Here is a 27,973-nt window from a genome sequence, read left to right as displayed (position 1 = left end):
TTTCATGTTGAAATACATTTATTATTGCATACATACAACATCAATTGCTCCATACATAAATGTGCACTTTTGGTGTGCACTTAAATTACAGATCGAGAACTTGTTACTGATTGCAGTTTTGTGGTTTGTGTATACATACATATAAGGTTAATACCACAGACCGGTTTACTACTGGGCTAAAGGCTAGAAAGGAACGTTAACTTCACAAAAGGAGTTCATTCCTATAAAACCTTGCTTCTCATTAATAACTGGCGCTAGCAGTTATTTCATTACATACAGAACATCTGATCAAATGACTTCTAATGCCTTTGAATGTTAAGTGGTTACATTGTGTTCATCAGTCATCAAAAGAAAAAAAATATTATCCACAACCTGATACTTGTCTGTATTCTGGAGATATTCACAGTTAGTGCTTTGGAATGCGTTTTGGAATGGTTTTCTCATGCATTAATTCACACAATCTTGCTGGCTGGCTTTTTCTGACCCATTCCTCAACCAAACCCCAAAAAAAGACTAACTTTTCAGTGCTTTTAAGCTACAAAAAATCTGTAACGTTTAAAGCCAAAATATGTTGCTCAACACGTCCCAGGCAAACCTTTAAACAGCTAGTGCAGATGTTAAAATTTGTACCTAAAATGTAAACATGGAACAAAAGCACAAGTAAAACACTGCTTTCCTGAAATACATAAACTTTAACCAAGAATGAATAATTTCAGTGTGCCCTTGAGGGACATTAAAAACCTGCAGAACATGAGTAAATCGACAGCTCACATAAAACAAATGCCTGAAGGCTGATCATTCACTCAAATGGATCAGTAAAATCTGGAATGCTATACAATCAACAAAAACAACTGAGGCTGAACCATGATATGCTTCCCCAGAACCAACTAAACACCTTTGGGGCCTTTGTACTCCAGCCTTTTATCAACAAAGCATTGTTACAAAAAGGTAGCTTTCAATGTCACAACATTGCGTTTTGTGTTACCTCTCAAGATTATACCATATTTGATAAATATTTATCTCAAAATCAGTTTGAAAACATAATGCTATAATGACTCTGGGGTCTGCAGACTCGTAAGATATCCAAATCCCTCAATATGCTGATGCAAACACGCAAGCCCACTCGCACAAACAGCTAAAATACACAGAAACAGACGGCGCTCTCCAAAATACAGCACAGTATTCCTCCACATAACAATAAATAGATTTATCAACAACCTGCTTATCGAAATTTAAAAGCACAATTTCATTGAGCGAAGAAGTACACATTTCACAAAAGAAAGAATGACCGAAATCCTGAAGGAGGAACCCACCATATCAAACACAAAGCACATTTGTTTAATAAAGCAGTTCTGTCGTGAGCTTTGGATCAGATGAAATGAAAGCACATGTATATACAGTGTTGATGAATGAGAAGAGCCGCTGTGACCCTCATGCTCCACTCGAAAAGCCTAAAGGACAGAGCTCTTCAGTGCACTTTAGATATGGCATGTATATGCTGTAAATATAAATCACAATTCAGAACTACTTTACATTTTTCCCCACTAGGAAGACATTTATATAATCACTATGAATATGTATAGAAGATATATTTTGACAAGCTAAGCGTGCTACAGGATGCACGGGGGATGGGAAGGGGGTCTTTCGCATGAACACCCAGAAAAATAAAGCCTCTTGATTTGAGTATGCAGTAAAGCACAGCAACAGTTACTGCTGCAGGCTCTGAATCTAAACGTAGGCAACAGACACATTCATAATGAGTTTAACAACAAACAAGTATCTCTGGTCAAGCCCATTTTACAGATATAATGGCGTAAAACACGTCAGACACAGCCAGGCATTTTAAATTTGTGCGTTTGATAATAACAAGTTTTCTTATTTGCAGTGGGTTACAGGATAGAGGGATAGTTGACCAAAACAAGAACATATTTTGAATAATGTTTCAACTGGTTTTGTCCATATAATGGAAGTCAATGGTTCCAAAAAAAACTAATTGTTTTTTTCAAAATATCTTCTTTGCTCTGACATGAGGGTAAGCAGAGGATGGAATTGAAATATGCAGATTAATATGCAAATGACATTTTTTTTTTGCCCATTATTTAAAAAACTCAAAATGTACTGACATACTGTGTTGATTTCCTCTTGGTTTCCCATCTAAGTTGGGCTAAAAGAAACGGTCAGATTTATTTCGGACAAACGGGTCAAGACTTCCAACAACACGCTATTATACAAACCATACACTTATTATAGATACACAATAATATTTTCTCTGTATTTTACGTACACTTTCTCCACTGCATCAACTCTCTGTGAATTCGTTTCTGAAAGGGATGTGGGCGTTTTTTTTAATGCTGGTATTAGTCCTGGTAGGGACTGGAGGAGGGATTGTGGGAAACGAGGAAGTGGGAAGCGACGCCCAGTTGCTGTTTATGCCAAAGCCTGAGCTGGGGAGGCTGCTCTGGGGTTGTGGGAAAGGAACGGATGAGACTGTGGGTGTAAGCAGCGGGCCGGTCCCAGCTGCGGATGGAACCTTCATTGAAAGGAAATCTGAATCGTCATCGAATGTGACCCACTTTTGGGTTTGTTTGGCTGGGGCTGCTGCTGGAGCAGGAACTAAGGATTGTTGTCTGGAGAATGATGGTGGAAGAGTTGAACTGTGAACCACAGCTGACATGGCCCTGTTTAGACCCGACCTGGCCTCTTGGGCCTGCTGCTGGGTGTAAAAATCAGGCGTGAGCGATCGGCGTGGGGAGGACAACAAGTTGCCAGTGAAAGGATTGGTGCTGTTGGGTCTGGGTTGGGCTTCTGTGAGGAACGGATTGGGGGATGAACGGAGGGTCTCCTGGGATTTGCTGCGGGAGGGAGCAGGGGGAGGAAGGAGACATGGAGTGCTGCTGGTCTCCGGAGCTGAGAACAGGGAGAGGGAGCTGGGTAATGTGGAGGAAGAAGAAGGGGAGGGGGTGGATGAGGAAGAGGAGCGAGGGAGAGAAGCGGAGAATGAATTTTGGAAGAGGGACTGGGTGTTAAACATGTCGAAGGGGTCTAGATTCCATTGTGCTTCTCTTTGGACTCCATTCATGTCCTTGGCCTGAAGAAAAAAAAAACACACAAGGGCTACATTATGAAATCAAACTTACAGTTTAGGGAGAAGCTACAACACAATGAAGTTGCAGTATCAACATGAAATCAAATCTGATTTTATTAAATATATTGCAGAAAAATTATTAAAAAAGTCTTTGTAACTTTCCTTAAATCTTCCTAAGATTTTTAAGAAAAGGTCACACCTTTGCAATTTTGGAATATTATTATTATTATTTTACTCTACTAAACTAACTTTACTGAAGTAGTTTGGAGAACTTTAGGTTAATAATAGCCTCCTTTGGCTGTTAGGGTTCATTTATGAAGTAATACAGTAAAATTTCAACTCTTTTTTAAATATATAACATTAAAGCAGTAACATTACGATTAAACCATCCAGGAAATTGGCACCAAACTACGTATTGCACCTTAAAATATTCTTTTTTCAATATGTGTCATTACAGACATAAAACAACATTTCATGTTGACCTTTAATCATAAATCATGTGTTTGTTACAAGATTAAATAAAATGACTTGTTGGTTAAAACATAAATGGTACAATGGCAGACCGTGAAACAAATCATAATCAGAAAGATTTGAATTTTGTTTATTAAACTGTCTAATGAAACAATAAAAAACAACATCAAAAACATAATTAGTGTGCAAGTCTACTAGAGGTAAAGTGAAGCACAATTACTTGAAAACACTTATATCACAGTTAAAAACAAAAACAAATAATACCCACAATGAATACTGGACGACACTTTCCTTGAACCCCCTGTCAGAACAACAGCTCAAACTCATAACCAGGTATTTTTTGTCTCGAAATTGCAATATACATTAATGTCAAGGGGTTCAAGTTAAGTTTACACTTCTCTGATAATTAAAATAATAGAAGGTTAAATCAACGATGAAATGGGGAAAAAAACAACTATAACATGGAGGATCCTATATGTATGAGCACCCCATACATTGTGACCACAGGCTATGGGTGCCATGAAGACAACGTAAAGACTAGAAATGACTTAATCCAGTACCTTTTAACCTGAGGATTGCTCCTGCTAGTAAAAGAGAGAGACACATGCATCAAGAAGAGCGAGACATGACTATAAGAACCACCTGGACAAAGTCGATATTACTACAAAAGTAGAAAAAAAAGGGAAAAAAAGAAGAAGAGGCCCCTAAAGCTGGGTAATGACCACAGGATGGGCTCTTGTGGGTACCCGTCTTTCTTTATCACAATTAAATGTTGGACTTGTGATCTTGACATCCATGCACATGTGGGCAGAGAAAGAGGACTAACCTGAAATGCAGGAGCAGACTCAGGTGGCAGTGCGTGAGAGGACCGGCTCCGGGGTGGAGGCTTGGGAGATGCCAGTCCGGGCTGAGAGGCGGCAGCGGCTCCAGCTGATGCTTGAGGAGCAGGCTGAGGGAACAGCGGGGCAGGTAAGGTGGGCTGCATTGGTGGAGGGAGCTGGGCTTGTATGGGTGGGGGCAGTTGAGGTTGGACTGGAGGCTGCATTGGCGACACAGACTGGGGCTGCATGGGTGATGTCATCTGAGGCCTCATGGGACCTGGCAGTGTGGGGGGTGGACCTGGTGGACAGACACACAGCATTATTACATGATAGAAAGTTGTTAAAATGGTAAGCTATGTTTTAATCAATAAATAATAAATACTTATTAAATAATAATACAAAAGAACATTATCAATAATATATGTAACAATTATTATTACTATCATTTTAATAATTTTAGGTTGTGAATGTACCTTTAAATATCCTGAATCAGTAGAATATATGTATTACAGATGTAAAAAAGGGTAAAAAATGAACAAAAACTACTAAAAATGACAATCTTTCAAATGAAAATAAAAACTGAAAAAAAAAAGGTTTAAAATACTAATAAAAACTATAATAGTATCTCAATTATACTAAAAATCTAAATTTGAAAAATCTCTTAAAAAACATAATAATAACAATGATAAAAGTAAATGTAAAACAAAAATATTGAAGAAAAATGAACAAGTCAATAGAAGCATTAAACAAACCCAGAGGGAGTTCAGACGGTTTGCTTTGGGGCTCAGGAACGGGTCTTGGAGCTCCAGGGTGATTATCAGGTGAGGGTCGTGGGGCTCCAGGATGCACCTCTGCTGTGGGTCTGGGGGCCCCAGGATGAGCAGGAGGAGGAGGAGGTCTTGCCTGAGGAGGGACGCTGATGACTCCTGCTCGAGGTGGGATCTAAAGCCAAAAATAACATTTGAACGTTTTTATTTTGTACCTTTTTTTAAAACTATTTTTTAATATAATTTAGTCCACCCACCAGCCGTGGGGCACCTCCAGGGGCTGATCCGGTGGCTTGACCTCGACCTGAAAAACAGCCGATGCAATAATCAAACTTTTAGAAATAGTTAAATAAGTTAGTAAAAATATCAGAAAACCTATTATCTCAATTTCAACAAACCTGATGACGGAACAGTACTTTACATACTAAATTTAAAGAGATGCTTTAAAAGTAACCCTGGAAAACGTAAGATCAATGCTCCTGTAAAGAATGTAGCTCTATTCTGTGTTGAAACTAGCCTGGGGTTACAATATTCTGGCATGAGGAAGGCCCAAATATGTGTGTCAATGAAATCTTCTGTCAGTTACAGATGGTTGGTGTTATTTTAAAGTGCTGATGAACAAAGGCAGGGTGTGGGAACTCACCAGCTGCATCTGCACGCGTTAACGCTGGGCTTTTTTGTCCTTTTGTCAGCATGAGGGAAGAATTATTAAAAAAGAAATTTGCAAATTATTTTCTGTTTCGTGGCATCTACTTTAGCTAGGGAGAAAATATATCTGACCCAGCAAACTCTTTACCTGATGGAGAGGTATCAGGTTTCTATCATTCTCTATTTACAAAAGCTAATTCACCTAATCTAACCCGTCACTTCACACTGAAACACTAAACCAAAAGAGACTTCATGCACTGCATCATGGCAAACACCCCTGCACCATTAGTCCATTTCTCTTAGCAAGTGCAGGAGGTCTCAAGTGATCAGATGATCATAATATACAATAACAACAAACACTGCAAAAAACATCTTAAACCTAAATTACCTTCATAATCAGTCACATCAAACTCTAGATCGAGAGGCTCAGCAAAGCCTTAAAAAAATTCACAATGTTTCCAAAAATTACATTATAAACAAAAATCAGTAATGAAAAACAAAATCCACATGGCCAAAATAGTTACTTAATATTTCATATTTAATATTATACAACAAAAAGGCAAATTTACAATGAGGCTTAGGAAAAGCATGAAGAAACACAACCAAACGGACAAACCAAAGTCAGTCAGACATTTTTGCTATGCCAACCTAATATAAGGTGCAATTAACCAAGTCAATAAACACTAAACAGCATTAAGCTAATATTCCACAGCTAATAAACAGTGCTGGTTCATGGACAGAATTACCTGCTGAACCTTTCCTAACAGGTGCGGGACTTCTGCCTCCTTTAGAAACCACAGGACATTGTGAAATGAATGAATGAAATAAAGTAAAATAAAAAAACAAGTGAAAACATAGTATCTAATGTAGTGCGCTTATTCATACGGGTGTTACAAACTCAAGTAAAACTCGTGACTTCTGGGTTTTGACTTCTGGTCACGCTTGTGTAAACACAGCTGTACCTGAGGGTGGGGGTGGGCGCTGCGGAGGTGCAGGCCGGGCCGGTGGGGCGTTGGGCCGTGGAGGAGGGGGGCGTTTTGGCTCTAGTCCCTGTGGAAAGAGAGCTCCAGCTGGCTGACCATCAACAGGAGAACCTGAGAAAAGAGAGAGGGAAAAAAAACGTTATTATCACAAGTGTCAAATCAACTGCTTGAGGGATTTAGCTCAGCTCACAGCACTGCAAACCACACAGAAGCCTTGAGACACACGGTCTCTAAGAGCGCAAGAACCACTGAAGCACATCAGCAACACCTCTGCAAACAGCACTCTTTACCTGCCAGTTCCCTTCTAATGGCTGCTGGGCTTAATCCTCCTTTTTGCAGTGTAAAAAAAAGGAAAATTAATGTACTGGAATTTTTGTATGTTCCAGAGTTTGAGAAATGAACCTTTTTGATTGAAATCTACTACAGAGTTACAGAAGAGAACCTTTTTTTTCCTCTTCTACTTCCCTGATGCTTTATGTATATAGCCATATAGTTTGGAGTCTGTAAGATTTATTTTATGTTAGTAAAAGAAGAACCGTATGCACACAAAAGCTCAATTTATTTGATTAAAATCAATTTTGTTTATAAAATAATAACATGATTGTAAAATTATATAATTTATTCTGGTACCGCAAAACTAAATTTTAGAAATCATTCTAATATTCTGATTTGGTGCTCAGGAAACATTTCTTATTGTCAATGTTGACAGTTGTGCTGCTTCTTAAAATATGAAACCATTATACATTTTTTTAATTCAATAGAAAGTAAAAAAAAAAGCATTTATTTGAAATAGACATCTTTTCTAAGATTATAAATGTCTATTCTGTCACTTTAGATCAATTTAATGCATCATTGCTGAATAGAAGTATACATTTCTTTCAAAAAGTTTTAATCTTACTGACACAAACTTTTGAACAGTAGTTAAAAATAAAAGAAAAAGACAAAAAGTGATATAAATCCATAAGAGTATGTCCATGTTGAATGCAGTCAAATACTAGCACTACCCTGAGGTGGTCCAGCTGTGCGTGGAGGGGCTCTGCTGGGCCGGATGGGGGGTGCAGGTTCTCCGTAGGTAGGAGAGGGGCAGGGGCTGGTGTGTGGGGATGGGGCAGGGGACGCGCCTAGATCCATGCCTGATCCAGGCTGCAGGTGCTGGGGTAAAATATCCTCAATCTCCTCATCCACATCACCTGTCAATACAGCGATAAAAATCTAACTCCATACGGTTCCAGAGTTCATAGATTCCTGATGAATTCTGGTATCATGTAACTCAAAAAAGGTGTCACACCTTCCATGTCATACTCTTCTCCCATGTCAGAGTTTTCTGCCAGCAGGGTGGAGCTGGTGGATGTTGGGATGCTGCCGCAGATTCTCTCCACACTCATTTCCTCCTCTAGACTCTTTATCCATCCTGGACTCCTCAGGCGGATGTCTATGGTCTTACCATTCACCTGCATGCAAACACATGGGATGGGGATGGTAAAAAGGGTCGATATTAGGGTTTATGGTTGCATGTAATATTATGTGCATGTGATTTTTTTTTAATTATCAATATCTAATATGTAATCTTAACAGTAGAGTCTCTTACGGTAGAGCAGCTCAAAGATAGAGCTGCTAGAGCAGAATATCCCTCCAAAAATGTCACCCACATTTTCTCTTCAACAAACCTGTTGAAAAATATGTATTCATAATTGATGTATATATACGGATATGCATACACATGTATATATATATATATATATATATATATATATATATATATATATGTGTGTATGTATATATATATATATATATATATATATATATATATATATATATATATGTGTGTATGTATATATATATATATATATATATATATATATATATGTTACAAAAAAAGTTATGTTCACCAAGGTGGCATTTATTTAATAAAAATTACAGTAATATTGTGAAGTATTATAACAATTTAAAATTACTATTTGCTATTTAAATATATTTTAAAATGTAAGTTTACTCCTGTGATGGCTAAGCTGAATTTTCAGCAACATTACTCCAAAAAAATCATTCTGCTACACTGATTTGTGCTCAAGAAACATTTCTTCTTATTATAAACATTCAATTCTTTAATGAATGAAACTTTGAAAAACATTTATTTGAAAGATAAATATTTTGTTACTGTCACTTTCAGAAGAAATTTAAACAATTTAAAGAGCAATTAAATATAGTTGAAATTCAATACAATTCTATATACAAAATAACCTGTACCTGATAAGAATAACCTCGCCAAACTGAGCAAACTTGTCCAACAGGTCATCAATCAGTGCATCATCAAAGTAGTCATCAGGACCAGACGTGCAGAGCGAGACAAGGATGGTGCCATCTGGTGGACCCTGCAGGGCGATCACTTCCTTATACACCTGGTGTCTGGCCTCTGGATCCACCTCAAGTATGTCCACATCTATGATGGCCACCACAGGCCTGCAAGAAATAAATGTTAAGGGTACCGTATATTCGCGACTATAAGTCGCACTTTTTTTCATAGTTTGGCTGGTCCTGCGACTTATAGTCAGGTGCGACTTATTTATCAAAATTAATTTAAAATGAACCAGAGAAATGAACCAAGAGAAAACATTACCGTCTCCAGCTGCGAGAGGGCGCTCTATGCTGCTCAGTGCTCCTGTATCCTACACTGAAAACATAGAGCGCCCTCTCGCGGCTGTAGACGGTAATGTTTTCTCTTGGTTCTAAATAAATGCGACTTATAGACCAGTGCGACTTATATATGTTTTTTTCCTCTTCATCACGTATTTTTGTACTGATGCAACTTATACTCAGGTGTGACTTGTAGTCCGAAAAATACAGTACAAGAACAGCGACTCCTAAACTTAAAATATCGGTGGCCCCCAAAAACAACTGCAAAATCGTAACAATTACTTGCAGTAAAATAAATAAATTGTGTAAAAAAAATGAATTGACTGCCTTCTGCAGTACCACTGAATTAAACACATTGCTGATGCAAACTTGAAAGTTGTTGTGGTATTAATCTCTCTCACCTGTGATCAGAGGTTTTGAGCTCTGCTCTGCTATAATATTTGAGCTCTCCAGGGCTCCATGGGTACTGATCTTCCTCATTCACTGGGGCTCCTACGACATTCAACTCCAACTCTTCCGCTGTAATACACACAGGCAGATCTACTCAAAATTCTTCAAGGAAAGCATAATCTGTTGCTGCCAGTGGTGTCAAAAGTATTGCCATTCATTACTCAAGTAGAAGTATAGATACTAGGGTTTAAAAAGACTTTTGTAGAAGTTGAAGTATCAACTCAAGGTTTTTACTCAAGTAAAAGAGTAAAAGTACGGGTTTAAAAACTACTTAAAGTATAAAAGTAAAAGTAATGTAAGGAAAAAATATGCCATTAAGAACAAAAGCTTAGGCCACACCACAGGGGCCTATTGTGCACTACCCCTCCTCAAAAACACATTTTTCTAAAGGCCATAGGCCATAATGACTATAATGTTATATTAAAATGTTCATGTTGAAAAATGTGGGATGCACTAGGCTACATGTTTCAGCCACATATATGCCTATTGAAAATGAACGCACTTTAGTACAATGCAAATACATTAAAGGACTAGAGATATGATGACTAGTTGCCTAAAAGTATTGTAATGGTGCAAAAAGTCAAACTTCAGAGGCATGTCATCAATAAACTTTAATGGAATGTAAATGTACATCCAAGCTCGGCTGCAGGAATCTGCGAGGGCAAAGGACAAGAACACTGGTGCAGGCTTAGTAACAATTAATCTTGTATGGTTGTCTATTTACAATAAACGTTATAGTGCTGTCAAAATTAATGATTAATCCAAGTGTTTAATAGAAAACTAAAAATGAAAAATAACTCATAATCCTGATACCTTCTTGATTGATAGCTTCCTGTATTCGGTACACACGTCTGCTATGTCCAGTGTGGGGGGGGGTAACGAGTTACAAAGTTGGTACAGCCTACTTATCACAACATTGTCAATCGCGTCGTCAATCGCAAACGATAATTAATTAAAACGTCTCGCTACCGAACTACCTACAGTAGCTTAATGAGCCAGTAATGAGAAATAATAACTTTTAAGTAGGGTCCGTTGCCATTTCGATACTTTTAAAACGGTACCTGTGTCTAAACAGTGCCTGAACCGATACTTTAAAAAAAAAGAGCCACAAAAAACACTATGGATAACATTAAAGAACATAACAAAAATTTAAAATAAATCCATAGCTTTCACCTTGGAGGCTCTCATTTCTCAAGTTATGCTTCCCTTAACCTAAGGCTAATAAATGTATTTCACAATCTGGGTCATTATTTAATACAAAAGCACACATAATGTTTCTACTGTATCTCTGTCAATCACTCTGATATTTAGTTAAAACGAGTGCTGTCTGTCACTGTCTTTAATCAGTTCTGTGAATTACTGTATGCTCATTCTTTGTAAAGTAGCAACAATGTCGTTTTTAAAATAAAGTACTGTGCAAAAGTCTTAGACACATTAGTATTTTCACCCCAAAAAAGGGTTTTAAGCCAGTTATTTATATCTTTTGCTGTAGTGTGTCAGTAGGAAATATCAGTTTGCCATTCATTTTAATAATAATCTAGTGCGATTTTGAAAGCACAAGCAGTCTGTCAACGGCAAAATGAATGTTTGGAAATGTAAACTGATATTTTATACTGACACACTACAGCAAAATATATAAATAACTGGCCAAACAGCATTCTTTTGGGTGACAATACTAACGTGCCTAAGACTTTTGCACAGTAGTGTATGTATAAAGTACATATGATTAGATTAAGTATATTTAAATAAGTGTTCGTTCATATGTGTTAAGGGCTAGATTGTCGCTGGAGGAAACACCTGTGGTGTGACAAGCGAAAACTTTACAGTAGCTAGATGAGAAACCGACTGCTCCCTCGTGACCTTTTGTAAACTGTATTTATGACAAAGAACTGCACAGATACTGATATTCTAACAATCTATCGATAAACACATACCTTGTGTCCTCTGTTTGTGTTTAAGTGTGCTTGCGCTGCTCTGCTCGCGGTCTGCGGATTGAAGAGCGTGCTGAAAGACGGAGAGGAGACCGGTCTGACGCCGGTTTCATTTGAAATTTAAGGGGACTGATTCTGAGGCGATCAGATACCGGTTCCATACCCAACCCTACTTTTAAGAAATATATTTTTTGATAAACGAACCCAAAACTGGCTATGTCCTTGCTGGGGTGTGATGTGATTTGTGTCATGTGCAGGTGCGATGGATCGCGTACAAACCAATAGGGTGTCAGAATGGTATATGTTTATACTTCTCTTCCAACCACAATCAAATTCACTCCATCCGGATGGCGCAATTTATCTGGATAGGTTTTTTTTTTTTTTTTTTTTGAATGATGACAAGCCGGAATGAAATAGCTGTAACGAAGCTATTTTTAAAATGTAAGGAGTAGAAAGTACAGATACTTGCGTGAAAATGTAAGGAGTAGAAGTAAAAAGTAGGCTGAAAAATAATTACTCAAGTAAAGTATAGATACCCCAAATTTCTACTTAAGTAATGTAACCAAGTATTTGTACTTCGTTACTTGACACCTCTGGTTGCTGCATTTCAAGTTCGGTTGATGGTTGAAGATGTGTTATTAATAGAATTCTCACCAGTTTTATCAAAGTTCCACTTCCTTCTCTTCCACAGCACACGGTCAGTCCAGGCTGGTGTGCGGCACTTCTCACTGGTGTCGTAGTCCTCCGAAAACAGGTCATATTTGTAAGTGGGGGCAAAATCCAGCTTCCCTTCAATAAAGCCTCTAAAAACCTGAAATATGAATAAAATAGAGAAATAAAAATAGCAAAAAAAAAAAGACATGTTCCACTGATATAGCTGTTTTTTTCCCTCCTGATATACCTGTCCAGCATTCTTCTGCTCTACCAGTTGATCCCCAGCAATCAGTGCATCCCAATTTTGCTGTCTGATCAGCTCCTTTGTCTCTTCATTAGGAATATTTATTCGGTAGTTGAAGTCTCCACACCAGAATACATAATCATGGGAGAACAGGAGCCGGCCCTAAAAATAAATAAATAAATAGATATATTAGTAACATATTATTATTTAAAAACATTAAAAACTTTAATTATTTTTCATTACTTTTTTTTTTTTTTTTTTTTTTTTACATGTTTTTATTATGTCATAAAATAATAAACATAGATATTTATTGATACCTATTATAATGTAGTTAAAGGGTTAGTTCACCCAATAATCAAAATTAGGTCATTAATAACTCACCCTCATGTCGTTCCAAACCAGTAAGACCTCCATTTATCTTTGGAACACAGTTTACGATATTTTAGATTTAGTACGAGAGCTCTCAGTCCCTCCATTGAAACGAATGGTATACTGTACTGTCCATGTCCAGAAAGGTAAGAAAAACATCATCAAAGTAGTCCATGTGACATCAGAGGGTCAGTTAGAATATATAGAACCATCGAAAATACATTTTGTTCCAAAAATAGCAAAAACTACGACTTTATTCAGCATTGTTTTCTCTTCCAGTCTGTTGGGAGATTTCAAAAGACTGCAGTTTGTGATATCCGGTTCGCGAACGAATCATTCGATGTAACCGGATCTTCTTCCACCAGTTCACCGAATCGAACTGAATCGTTTGAAACGGTTCACATCTCCAATGCGCATTAATCCACAAATGACTTAAGATGTTAACTTTTTTAACGTGGCTGACACTCCCTCTAAGTTAAAATAAACCAATATCCCAGAGTAATTAAATTACTCAAACAGTACACTGACTGAACTGCTGTGAAGAGAGAACTGAAGATAAACACAGAGCCGAGCCAGATAATGAACAAAAGATTGTCTCGTTCTCGAGTCAAGAACCGGTTGCATCGGTTTTCGGATCACCAGTGGTGATGGAAAGTTCGGTTATTTTCCGCGAACCGGTTCTTTTGGACAGTTCGATTCAATACACCGGTTGAAGAAAACAGTTCACCGTTTTTTTTGCGCTCGACGTAATGACGTCATTGGCGATGATTACCCTTGATTCAAGACTTCGGTTTACCTTGGCTCATAACATTAGCACAGAATCAGTTCAGAATAAATCACCAACAAAAAAACCCAGTTAGGTTCAGACGCTCTGTGTGTCAAGTCTGCTTCACGCTGAATCACACATGCGCAGTATCATCAGCTCCTCGGTTCACGAATCGGACGCGTCTGACAGAAATGGTTCTTGACTCGTGAAAGACTCAATGTTTCATTCATTATCTGGCTCGGCTCTGTGTTCATCTTCAGTTCTCTCTTCACAGCAGTTCAGTCAGTGTACTGTTTGAGTAAATGAATTACTCCGGGATATTGGTTTGTTTGAACTCAGAGGGAGTGTCAGCCACAAAGTTTAACAGCTTAAGTCATTTGTGGATCAACGCTTATGTGAACCGTTTCAAACGATTCAGTTTGATTTGGTGAACTGGTTCAAGAAGATCCTGTTACATCGAATGATTCGTTTGCGAACCGGATATCACTTCACTTCAGTGTTTTGAAATCTCACAACAGACACGGAAGAGAAGACAATGCTGAATAAAGTCATAGTGTTTGCTATTTTTGGACCAAAATGTACCGCGATGCTTCAAAAAATTCTAACTGACCCTCTGATGTCACATGGACTACTTTGATAATGTTTTTCTTACCTTTCTGGACATGGACAGTATACCATTCATTTCAATGGAGGGACAGAAAGCTCTCGGACTAAATCTAAAATATCTTAAACTGTGTTCTGAAGATGAACGGAGGTCTTACGGGTTTGGAACGACATGAGGGTTATTAATTATTAGAGTTATTAATGACATAATTTTGATTATTGGGTGAACTAACCCTTTAAGAACAAAAATAATAACTTAAACATTTATTATTTGTTTTTATGATTTATATTACCTTAAAATAAATATAAATAATATTACATGTTTAACATTCAATGTATAATATTAAGTTATGAACAGTAATAAATAATACAAATTATTATTATAAAAAGAAGAAGGTGTTCAAATACAGAACAGAACAAACAGATTTTTTTACATCATAAATGATTTACCATGGGGAAGGACAGTTTGCGTGCAATTTCATTGTAGTCATCGTTCCTCTCTTTGACCTGTGATTGGCCAGCGGCAAAGTGTGAGCACACAAAGCAGATGCTGGTGGTGTGGAAGAGCATGCGTATAGCCACACCCCCTTTATTACCAGTGGCGCCGCCCATTCCAGTCTTTACTGTGTCCACAGCAACGTCCCTATATGAGGAAAACGACACACAATTTGAGATCTCATAATAAATTCTAATACTTGAAAATATCTGAAATCACACTGATTTGTTAATAATTCAATGAGAATACCTGATGAATGGCGCATGCTGAGGGCGTATGAAGACGAACAGACAGACACCCACCAGCTGCTCTGAGGCCAGCAGCACATATTTGTGATCTCGTGAGATGTTCTTCTGCAGTTCTGCAGCCCACAGCTTCTGATTAGTTGTGCTACCAGAGAAGAAAGAGACGTTCAATAGTTCTCGTGGGAATGAGAGCATGGCAAATATATTTAACCTCAAATACTGACTGAATGAAAAGTGTATTTCGTAGCACATCACAACCACTGGACCAAAGGAAATTTTGCTTCTGCTTACTATAAAACTACAACCAGTGAGCTTTGAAATGTCTAACATCAAGTTCTTACCTTGCGCTGACGATATTTCCAGCATTAAGCTCCACCATTTCCTCAAAGCCAATAGCAAAGATGTCCACTGGGTTGGATCTTCCATCTGCATGACAAAAGACACAAAAGCCACTAAAGTATTTGCACTATTTTTTATTTTATATTCTGACAATAGCAACCTAATTTCTTTGTAAAGTATCGTTTGCATTGACTTGGCATCAACACATACCCTGAAATTCTGGGTGGCCGGCCTTCTTAGGGGCATCCAGGAGCCAGTCATTGAGCGTGTGGTTACGAAACGCAATACTGCGGAACTGCTTGCCCCCATTCACGTTCCACGTACCCACACACACTCTGATCTTTTTGGGACGTGTGTACTTGAAGTGGCTCTGACACATGCCCAGAAGCACTCTGGGAGAGGCTAAAAAAGAAAGGGAGAGATATTATTATCATAAACCTAAATAAAATAATCAATGAGAATATGAAATATGAATATGAAAGTGCACAAAAAGAAAATGCAGAGCATAAGACATTGTCTGAACCCCTGAGACACACCAAACAGATGAAATTCTTTCCTTGAAAGTCAGACAAAAAGATACAGTGTATTTAAAACGAGACAACACCGATGATAAAAAGAAAAAACACACTGTACAATGTCAGAGGTGCCAAAATAAACAGTGAGTTTATTAAACAGGGAACCATAAACAGTTATGGATTTATGGTTGGTCTGTGTATACTGTACCTGACTGTAAAATGGGCTCAGTGACTAACATTGTAAGCATTAAGGAGAAAAAGAAAGAACAAAGGGAGGGGAAGAGAGAGAGGTTAAAAGTTAACCGTTAGACAGATAACAGAATTAGTCCTCTGGTTCACCACTAATCTCACACCCAAAGCAGCCGGGAGCCACAGATTAGCACGCTAACATGAGGAAATGCATTCAGATCCAGATCTACAGGATGAAATCAGTCAACTGCAGCAGACTGATCCCATAAACCATTACCACAAACACAAAATACCAAAGGTGGAGATGTATGTATAACTCAGTAAAGTGTATAAAATCTGTAAAATCAGTAAACATTTGCCAGGTATTTTAAATCTTTTCTTTAATCGGCAATGCATTTACAATATATATATATATATTCATATTATTAGATTTATATTAGAATTAATTATATTAATAATATATTTCTGTTTTTAGAATATATCTAAATCTGAATATATTTGTTAATTTGTCAGAAGTTTTTCTAACACATGAAAAAACACTAAGAATCTGTGTGTGTGATATACTTCAACTTCATCATTAAAATAATTTTCAATATAAACAATTATGGCTGTTAACTATTAAAATAAATCATCATAAAATACAAAAGAACCTAATGCACATTTTTAATAACTGTCCATAATCGTAAAAACAATGGTACTTATGTTCACAACAGGGGACCTCACTGTAGTTTTGTTATTTGTGCAAGCATTTTTCCCCACAGCCCTGGTTTATTACTGACTCTGGATTGTGGTGTTGGAAATCGTACCATACAGGCTGCTGGTTGTGAGAAGGGCTCGTGCCTTATCTGCCAGGTCACTGTTCAGGGTGCTGCCCAGTCTCAGGATATCAATGGCTTCCTGTTTAGAGCTGTCAAAGAAGTTATTCTGAATGGTTCTGGTGACTGAGCGAGCTCCGTCTTTTAGCTTTCCACCCTACAGAAAGAAAAAACAAAATCCAAAAAGATTTTTATAAAAAATAGTCAAAAGTCAAAAAGAAAAAGAAGAAAACACCTTGGAATGAAACAAAACTTTCAAAACAAATTAAAACGCTCTATACAAAACAAAATAATTCTCAAAACAAAACACAAAACAAAACAAAACCAATAACAAAACAAAACAAAACAAAACAAAACAAAAACATTCATGAACACATATTCAAAGGGACATCAAATGAACACTTCTTTGCTGCTAGCTAGATCAAGCCTGGGGTTTGAAGCCTAGTTGGAAAAGGTTTAAAGGCTTTTATAACAGTCGATAAAAAGAGGACTAATTAAAGTTGAAAGCACTGCCAGTTACAGTAATCTTTCTCAACTAACACAAAAGATCCAACACAAAACATAGCAGACTAAAATAAATACAGCATCACAACTCAAACTGACAGAACTACTGTCAACTTACCACAAAGGAAGAAGAACAGCCATAGGAAAGCAGAGAAAAACAGCAGATTAAGACTATTAAGACGATTGTAAACTTACAGGGTGAAAATGGCTCAGAAACACCCATTCTTTTTGCTCTCTGCTGCCTTTTGTGCTGTACTGCTTGTGTGTTTTATAAGCCGACATGTACCTTAGCCTTGCCATCCAGAGCACCAGTGCCTGCGTAGATCTTGCTGATCGAGTCTCCATTCGTGGACCACATGGTGCGGAAAACCTCCTGAAACCGCGCCACCAGCTGAGGTTTCTCAGTCAGACCCATGTCTTCCAATTGTTTTGGAAGCATCTGAACACCACAGACATATTACATAAGGGATGAAAGACAAACAAATAGTAAAAAGAAAAAAAAACTTCAAACTGAAAACAGAACTGTCACAAACACACCTCAAGTGCAATGAAGGCCTGGACGCTGTTTGTTCGGTCCAAGCAGTCGAGACAATTGGAACGAATTGTGCCACTTTGACATCTGCAGTGAACAAAATTGTGTTGGACAATTTTATGAGCTAGTTTTGGTAATTTTATGATTATCAATGTTTAATTACATTTTTTAAAGAAATATATTTAAAAAAAGAAAAAAGAAAGAAAAAAAGACAAACAAACAGGCATTCACCTCCCAAAAATATTTATTCCTGCTTTAAAAATACACAGTGGTTATGAGAAAAATAGATCCACATGTTTTTTTTTTTGTATACACACAATGAATTAAACAAACAACCTAATGATGAAAATGTTTTGCAGTTCTATGATATTCCTCCACAACCAGTTGCAGGGATGGAAATGAACTTTTTTGTCCACCGGCCACTGTGGCTGGTGGATTTCAAAATCTACCAGCCACTCAATGTTTTTACCAGCCACTTTGTTTTTAACCGACAATGTGTAACTGCATGTGAAAATTAATACAAGATCTACAATACTTAAGCAGTTTATTTAATCTCAAGTCTCAATGAAATACTGACATTTTCTCTTTCAGTGATGCTCAAAAATGCTGCCTATCTAGGCAGCTTATAGGTTTTGAAACAGCCGACTCTTGCTGAAGCAGTTCATTCTCTCAACTCCGTTGCCCAACCGATGATACACTGCACTGAACTTTTTTACGGCACAGAAACATTTTTGCAATATTCTAAACAGATTCCAAAGGAAAGGATTCACAACACGTGGGGAAAAGTCCCGTTCATGTATCACTGAAAGAAATCTCGGCTCGCAAACTTTTACGCCGTCAACAAACAAACGCATAGCGTTTTTAATACATAGTTTTTACGCGTCTCGTCACTCCAGAGCTGTCAAACATGTGTAGTGATACAATGTTGCAGAAAATGAACAGCGTGACAAACTTACTAGCCACAGAGCTAACTTCTGAAAAAGTACTTGAAGACTGGTAATAAAATGCAACCCCCGGACAGCAGTTATAAGACACGCGACCGATAATACTGTTTGTTAGTTTGCTTATTATGCCGTTAAAAACAATAAGATAAACACAAACTGTCCATATAATCTAAAATGTTGTAGAATGCTGTAGGAAAATGAACTTACCAGGGTTTGAAAGAGACTTGACAGTGTGCGAAAATTTGTGCACGATAACATCTTGTATATCATGAGCGCGTGCTATAAAACGTTCTGTAAATAACCAACAAATATATCACTCCGCCGGCAGCACTAACTTCAGCTGCAAACACTGTACTGGGAACAACGCTGCCATTTCGAGCCCAGTTTACAAAGACTTTCTCCACGGAGCTGCTTCGGATGATATTACACTTAATTGCGTGTTGTACACACACCAGGGATGGAAATTAACTTTTTTTGTCGGGTGAAACAGTATGCTATTTTTATTTACCCGTCACAGTGGCCGTAAGGTGAAACGAGTTTACCCGCCACAACACAAAATCACCCGCATTTGGCTGGTGGCGGGTGCCAATTTCCATCCCTGACCAGTTGTGCTGGGATGCTATATAAACTCACCTCTGAATGCCCGCCTCTCCTGAGTAGTAGAAGAAACCGCATTCCTCCAGAAACTTGCTGATCTGAGGTTTCAGGACACTGATGAGCTTGTCAGTCTTCCCACCTTTAACCATCTGATGATAGTCAAAGTTCAACATTCTCACAGCATTTGCATGCTCTGAAGCTTTCAGGTGACTCTGTGGGCGAAGACAAAGACAGTCTACACAGTTATGAAAGCGGAACAACTGCTCTAAGGTTTTGTCATACTTGAGCACCGAAAGATATCTTAAACAATGCATTGTAACCTGACCAACCGTAATATTTCCTGAAACAACAATCACCTGGAATGCTTTGCTGAGCATGTGTTCACCCTCCTTCATACCCAGCAGGTTGATGATCACCTGTTTGCCATACAGCTTCCTCAGGGCACTAAAGTGTCTGGACAGGAAACATCACACAGGGTTCATAAACATTCAAACCTTATTGAAAAAGAAAAAATGAAAAATGTATATCGAATCCTGTGATCCATCACTTCAAGAAAAATCAAAGGTGATTTAAAACAAAGGAAGCCAAGGGAACAAGTGATCAATAGATCATTAAGGATGGAGGGGGGGGGGAATGAAAGCCTAACAACTGCGTCTACTTCTTGTTACCACGACCTGACTCAGCACTCCAGGGAATAGAGAAGTGACAAAGAAAGAATGTCCATCATGCTCAGTGTGAGGAGCCAAGGCTGGATAAGAATAAACCCTCCCACATATTTATGATATGGCTTTCTTAATGCAGATTTTATTGTTGATCAACCTAATCTTGCAGTGAAAAAAAAAATCATAAAGATATATTATTGATGAGCCCTGAGGGAGTATGTCTTAAGTGATTTTTAACCTACACAAATTTAACAAATGCTTTAAAACAGGCTCACAAAGACTGACCCTCTTCCAGAATTTTCATTTGACTGATTGTAAGATTTTAAATAATATAAATAACAGGTTTAGCTTTTTTTTTTTTTAAATACCTAAATATTAGGTAAATAAATGCTTAAATTAAAATGACTTATTTATTTTTTTAATAAAATTTTAGTGTCACATTCTTTTTTTGCGCTCAATTAAATCAAAGGAATCAAAACAAAATTAGTTTTTCATTTAAGTAATTGTTTAGCACTTCAACCTACTTTTTTAGCTAGTTGCCAATAAAACAATTTTAATTTTCTGTTGTACGTTTTGTACATTAACATTTTTATTCATCTAACATTTACATTATTTAATTCAAATTTTATTTTGATTAATAATAAAATCCATTTAAGTCACCAACAATTATTTTTCAATGCATTTAAAATATATATTTTGCAACTATGTTATTTAATAAAAATAAAAAAAATAATTGTTGCTTATGTTTTTATGTCTTTTGCTGTTATTAAGGTGGTATATGGTTAAGGAAAGGGACAGGTTTTAAAGGTATAGCATGTGATTATGCATCATTTTTGTAATTAATTATAAGTACATGTAACATGTGGTAACGCTTAAAATTAAGTGTTACCAAATAACTACAACGTAAGAACATGTATAGTACGATTAATGATTATTATTCATTCAAATTTTATTACACTGTAGTTAAAAAGACTCTTAATATAAAGTGGGTCCACTATTTTTAGATGCATTTTTATGGTCAAATGATCATTTACATATAATGAGTTTAGACTTGTGTTTATACCAGCATGACTAAGGGGCTTGACATCTTACGTTTTTTTTAACATCTCATGCCATCGATGCTGATTTTTCTAAGACACTATGAGCAGTCTGCATATATAAGTCACCCAAGTTAAAAAAAGTTCAACTTTTAAATGATCCTTCGAGACCCCCTGCTGCACTTCATCCAGCTGTTCTGTGTGTAACAGCCGCCTACAAATCCATCTGATCAGGCTCTGGTAGACCTTAATTGCCCACCAACTAGCCAAAAATGCACCCTTAGACACGCCTGAGCTTGCAGGGCGCTAATGTCTGCTGGATCGCTTTCATCATGCACTAACACTTGGGCCTGAGCCAGAACAGCTGGATACTAGAGCAAGCATCATCAGAGACCAGCAGAATCTTAATTACCTCTCAAAAGCCGGTGCGTTTGCTTCAAAACCACGGGACAGCTTTACACGATGAGATCCGACCTTTGTGGAAAGAGGAAAAAAATAAAAAAGGAAGAATCGTGAGTTGAGTTAATTCATTTTTGGCGCAAGAGGAAATTACGGTGGCAGAAGGAAAGGAAGATGAGATAGACAGCAAGAGAAAGACCACACAGGCCTGCCCTGACCCGCCTGCTGAGTTGAGCTGCTTTTAAAAATACAAAAAAAACACATTTGCACAGAATAAGACAGTGGAACCATCTGTAATGATTTCACAAGCTCACTGAAGCCTGGAGGATCTATCAGAGATACCGATCATACCAGGAAACAAATGAATGCTGGTTAGACAGTCATGCTCTAGAGACAGATGTTTTAACTGCTAATGTTGGCTGGCTGCAGATTTTAATAGCTGCAGGAAGCTCCTTTCTAATAATGGCTTTCTATTTGCGTGACATATGACTAACTGCTCTCACAACCTTCAGAATTACGTATTGTGTTCACACCTACAACCATAATAGGTAAGCTATACAGATGACTTTCCCATCTCTAAGCTATGACTTACTTCTCATTTCCTGTAGTCTCATATAACTTGGTCACAGTGAAACAGTTACACCTTTGAACACAATTGGTTAGCGTTCTAGCCACAGGATTGTTGTTGTTGATCTTCTAACTAGGGTGACTCTAAAATTGCCTTTATACAGTCAACATGGCTTTTGTTAAACTCTATGCCCTTTGTTAAATTTATTTTAACCCAGTTTATTTCAACATTTTACACCAAGGGTCTTCAACAAGGGGCCTGCGATGGCACTGCGGATAGTCTGCCAATGTGAAGAACTATTCAAAAAAAAGTTAAACAAAAATCCAATAAGTTAACTTAAAGCAGAAACAAACAATTAAACATGTTAAATGTGCCCCTCCTACATTAAACACTGTATTATTTATATATTATTATTTACACTATATACAAAATTACACACTTATTATACTAAGTAAGTGTGTATAATAATATTTATACTATATACTAAACTACACACTTATTAAAATACACATACATAATAATATTACATATTAAATATCAATAATCGGTAATTAAATAATTGTATATTATTCATTTTAATTTCAATTTAAATTACATTTGTTTGTTATTTTGTTATGTCTTATATGATTTATCCATTTTTACACTTTTTAAAACATTTTTATTTTAACTTACATTTTTAATTTAATTTAATTATTTCAGTTTAATTCTCATTTCTTTTCACTTTCTTTTGTACTTCAACTTCAACTTATTTTATTTAAATTAGTTGCCAGGGCATAATTTCACATTTTTGGTTTAATTTCATAAGTTTAAGTTTTTGCGTCTGATATTTACATTTTATTTTATTTCAGCTTTATTCCAATTAATGAAAAATGATTGATAGTTTTATCTTTTAGGTAACAAATACAACAACACTGAAAAAAGAATGAAACAAAGTAATTAATTATTACGTATTTTAATGCAATGTATTTACATTTGTAATATATTTAAATATGTTAATTTGTTATTTTTTATCAGTATGTATAAGATGAACCCTGTTTTGCCTCTACATGCAACAAGGCTCTTCAATTCAAAAAGGCTGAAGATCTCCAGTTTAGAGATGGCTGATATTTATGCTTTATTTAGACTCTGTCAGAGTCCCACTCAATTCTGTTTATTGCCTCTGCAGGTGCCTGCAATTAATATTTCATACATTCGGAATGGCAGCAGAGACTGGCTCATATTACCCTGAGCTTTAGGGAGCAAAGAAAAAGTATCCAGTGGCTTTCTACTTCCTTTATTTTACACCTAGCTTTGCACTGAAGACAATGGAATACCTTATAACCAATACCAGTATGGCCTGAAGTGACACACAAGGTTCTGTGGAAAGCTTTGAAAAACAGCTCAAAAAGGGTCACCTCACCAGCTTCCCACCAAAAGCAACAATGATAACGTCTATGCAATGTCAGCGGAAAGACAAAGGCATTTCCAGACCTGCTTGCTGACATCTTAACTTGAATTCACAAGAAGCCAAAAGATTTATCAGAACCTGGATCCTTTCCAAAATGAGTCACGGTCGGTTTAGATGCAGCTTTCACAGACTGACATTGCACAAACTATTTGCAGTGAAGAACAGATCATCCACCAGACAAAACTAAACCTTTGATATACCAACTGTCGGTTCCCCTGCTGTCCTTTTGGCTCTCGACTGTGATTCAGCTGCAACAAAATCCCCTGAAACGAATGTTTCTGATAATATGAATAAAGGGGGTCAGCACTGGCCGTGTGTGACGAAGTGGAAACACAAAAGAATAAGTTCATTATGAAGAGAAAGCAGGAACATGGAACTCCAGCAAGCTCAATGCAAATATTTTTACTCATTGTTATTTGAATACATGCATATATCATATTGATTCAAGCTCTATTGTACCTGAATTCCTGGCTGCTCCCAGAACAGAGGTATTGACCCTCGGATCTGAATGAAGGAGGACACTTTGTCATCAAGGAAAATGACCTGTATGAATAACAAATAAAAACTGGCATGTCACATATATCATTTAACCCTATGGTATTTCTCACTTAGAGGACTAACTGGAATGAATGTACAATATTTTATTGCAATAATATTTATTCTTTACAATTTTCTATTTTGAAGGGATTTCACCTCTAAATAATGTACCATTTGTTTCTGTAAAAAATAATAGAAATACTACAAAAAGATATTTTCATATAGCAAGTGCCATAAAAGTCCATTTAAAGTACAATGTTTCATACCTTTCAAGGTAAAGAAAAAAAAAAAAAATTGTTTAAAATGCCTAAAGACCACCTGAGGGTCAAAGTGAGTTCAAAAGGTGACTCGCAAGTGACTCATTGTTGGTATACCTGCTCAGTCTCCACAAAGTTGGCCACCTGGCCGTCGTCATTTGTGCCTCGGACATTGAAACGCGTGCCTGCTCTCTCTGAGCTGAGCCGAGAGATCACGCAAGCTTTGGCCTGCTTGTGCCCAGCGTAGATGGTGCGGATCTCCACTCCGCCACACATCAACCTCAGCAGCCAGTCATCACAGTTCACCCCATAATGCTTGAGATGGAGATGGAGGGACTGATTCCTGTGAAGCAGTTACGTAATTACACAACCATTACATCCATTTACCATCCACAGATTAAATTCAACATTCTGAGTCAGTGACATTTTGTTGGAAACATTGTGCACTTATAAAACAAACCCTATATGGCCACTTTGGAATAAAATGTTTTTTATATTTAAATTGAAAAATCTTTTAACACTGAATCAAAAAATACTCACCAGAAAAATCGATTATCAGATGTGTCTTCTCTGATTCTGCGGTGTGCATTCAAGCTGAGGTCCAGACTCACTCCGGTGGAGGACCAGGCGAAATAGAAGTTCCCAGAGTTTAAGATTTTTCTGACATCAGTGATACGATCCTCATCCGAGGGGTCGTTTTTCAGAGAGACAAAGTCAGTGCCTGTTACACGAAAAACTTCTGAATCCTGGACTTTTCCCACTGAACTGCAGCCTGTTACAACCACCAGGCTGTGCAGCATAGAATCCCCTTTTGGAAGAAGAATGAAGTGGATTCAAATATTAGAGTTTGTAGATTATGCACATTTTGTAAACAAATATTTAAAATGTGCAATTAGTTCATTGAAAAACCCATTTGTATCTGTCCCTTATTTAAAATTGAGGTGGATAAGTCTCAATGTCTATGATGTTTCCTACTTAAAATATGACAGTGAAAATATTATATATACCTACAAACTCAAAAAATGGCTATCCTTGTAGTTACATTGTAATTATTGACTATATTTGTACAACAACTGCTTGATAACATGTCGCGCATTTACCTTTTATAATTTTTGTTTTGCTTTGAATTTCAGTGTTTTGGTAATACTGTACTTATCCTCAAAAAGATATTTTTTAAGATTTACCATTTTAATCTGGCGACAAGGTGGATTTGTATTTGTTGTGATGACAAACACAACTGGCAAATACCCCCCCCCAAAAAAAAGAGGCTGAGAAACTGTACCAAGGTTAAGACGAAGAACTCCCAGGATCCCATAAGCATCCAGCATCTTGGTGTACGCTGACTTGATTGTCTCCTTCTCTGCTGCCGCTGTGGAAGAAATCAAAACATTTCCTAAAAAAAAAAACTCAAAAAGGGGGATTTTTTTCATATTTAAAATTAGTAAAAGAAAGATAGGGCATATGGACAGCCTTACACAGTACAGCAACGGCTCCAGACTCGAACATCAGGCATTCCTCTCGATTTCTAGTCTCCACAATCACACTATACGGAGGTGGATCCAGCTTATGATAAATACGATAACCTTTACTGAATGCCATGACTCGACACAACCTGTTTCAGCCCTGCATATGAAAAAAATAAAAACAATTTACTCTGAAAACATACCATATGAAGGAAATGCCACAGGGGCTAGCACCATATCCAAACCCTAAAATCAGTGGTAGAGCATTGTGTTAGCAACGCAAAAGGTTGTGGGTTAGATACCCAGGGAACACATGTTAGGCAAAAAATGTTAGCCTGAATGCACTGTAAGTTGCTTTGGGTAAAAGCGTCTGCTAAATGCATAAATGTATAAATGTAAACCGCCTGCAGGTTCAGATAAACAGGTGCATCAAATCTGGCATCATGCAGAAAAAGAAAGAAAAAAAATTCAAAGTGTATTATTAATGCATCCAATCATAAACCATTGACATAAGAGGAAGGAAATAGACAATTCGGGTTTTTGTAAATACATAATTTTGTTGCTTAAAAATACACTTGCAATAAAATCATGCATGTTCAGCGCATTATATGAAAAGTAACAACAAAATGCTTACAAACAGCATGCTAGATATGCTATATTTCAGCAACACGACAGCAAAGGTTAAGAGAACGAAGCCAAATCCCAAGCAACGAGTTAAAATGTCTGACTCAAATGAAATAAACCGTGCAGAAACAGAGGATGACAGGTGCTCATCACGATGCCACACCACCAACAATCAGATCTGCAACCCAAATATATGAGAATGTTTACAATTCGTGCACCCACAGGCTGTCTAACCTTGGGCCACTGTATCAGCGTGAGGCTGAAGGTTAGTGCACATGAGATTAACAATCATCCATATGATAACTAGAATGAAGACGACCAGGCCCCGCCGGCCATTTATCTGTCAAAATCAACAGTGACAGCGCTAAAAGCCTTTATCACGACCAGCACTAACGGCTAATGTTAGCCGGCTAGCTCTCCATCTCCTTCCTGAACCATAAAAACAGACATTTAACTGATAACAGCGCCGCAATATGTGAATTTATACGTTAAAAGTACAAATGTAATGCCTCAGAATTCTTTATATTTATTCATGACGATGCTTGGTAAAGAGATGGTCTTGTGTACCTGTCAGAGTTGTGTCTGTCTCCCCCGGACTGGAGATCGTATAAGGCTAGAAACAAAATGATTAACGTTAGCGGGACATGTATCCAAGCACAGAAATACAACTGAAACCTAGAAAAGACAACATTAGTACAGTCTGTTGTTACGCCCCGGACCGCTTCCTGTACCTCAATGTGAGCACTGATTGGCCAGATTTGTGTCATGTGACGTATGAAAAATTATGGAAATTAATACTTTTATTTAGCAAGGATTCTTTAAATTGATCAAAAGTAATGATAAAGACGTCATTTTACAAAAGATTTCTATTTCATATAGGCCGAATAGTTTCTGTATGATCCTATCAATTTCCCTTTCATAGGTCACTTCGATGCTGCGGTGACGTCACCACGTATGGGAACACCTTCGGTGTGACGAATGTCTGAAGCCCTATACCATCCCGCCAATCCTATTGGCCAAATAGCGCGTGGCACCGCCCAGTCATGCGTAGGCATATATATACCTGGTGCCGCGCGCCATTTACCTCAGATTTCATTCCTTCAGTACGAAGCGAATCTTCTGTGCCCTATTGTCTCGCGTTCTCAGCGAATCATCACGAGCAGTATACTCCTCTCCGCGGACGCGATGAGTTTTAAGAAGTGCAAGGACCCGTGTACCAGGTACATCGTTCAGGGGGACACTCATGACAGGTGCGTAGTCTGCCTAGGCTTACACCACGCACAGGAGGCGCTTAGCGGCCTTTCTTCATGCCCCCATTGCGATGGCCTGCGACTCAGGGTCCTTCGCTCGAGGGTAGATGTATTCTCCGATGTCGCCGTG

General features: G+C 37.5%; 1 protein-coding gene across 10 annotated transcripts; it reads right to left on the bottom strand.

Moving 5' to 3' along the window:
- LOC132127122 (synaptojanin-1-like) lies at nt 1–27,297 on the bottom strand. Of its 10 annotated transcripts, none has more exons than XM_059538763.1 (32): nt 27,161–27,297; nt 25,982–26,129; nt 25,789–25,875; nt 25,047–25,314; nt 24,624–24,849; nt 24,172–24,255; nt 21,711–21,772; nt 19,956–20,052; nt 19,636–19,811; nt 18,064–18,145; nt 17,813–17,965; nt 17,014–17,179; nt 16,227–16,250; nt 15,714–15,905; nt 15,506–15,590; nt 15,169–15,309; nt 14,874–15,066; nt 12,689–12,847; nt 12,442–12,598; nt 9,808–9,925; nt 9,020–9,232; nt 8,364–8,442; nt 8,064–8,226; nt 7,780–7,965; nt 7,066–7,104; nt 6,755–6,886; nt 6,539–6,577; nt 6,181–6,228; nt 5,402–5,448; nt 5,130–5,319; nt 4,383–4,675; nt 1–3,088 (listed from the first exon to the last, which is right to left on the bottom strand). In XM_059538763.1, the coding sequence occupies exons 2-32, from the start codon at nt 26,103–26,105 to the stop codon at nt 2,300–2,302; spliced, it is 4,812 nt and encodes a 1,603-aa protein (XP_059394746.1). In that variant the 5' UTR covers nt 26,106–26,129; nt 27,161–27,297; the 3' UTR covers nt 1–2,299. The 10 variants fall into 10 exon arrangements, with proteins under 10 accessions (XP_059394746.1, XP_059394747.1, XP_059394753.1 ...); XM_059538764.1 differs by having other exon boundaries at nt 17,014–17,170; XM_059538770.1 differs by lacking the exon at nt 6,181–6,228.
- Nucleotides 27,298–27,973: the final 676 nt, after the last annotated feature.

The sequence above is a fragment of the Carassius carassius genome, chromosome 45 (genome assembly GCF_963082965.1).
Source record: "Carassius carassius chromosome 45, fCarCar2.1, whole genome shotgun sequence".
Taxonomy (NCBI): domain Eukaryota; kingdom Metazoa; phylum Chordata; class Actinopteri; order Cypriniformes; family Cyprinidae; genus Carassius; species Carassius carassius.
This window is presented reverse-complemented; position numbering and strand designations above follow the sequence as displayed.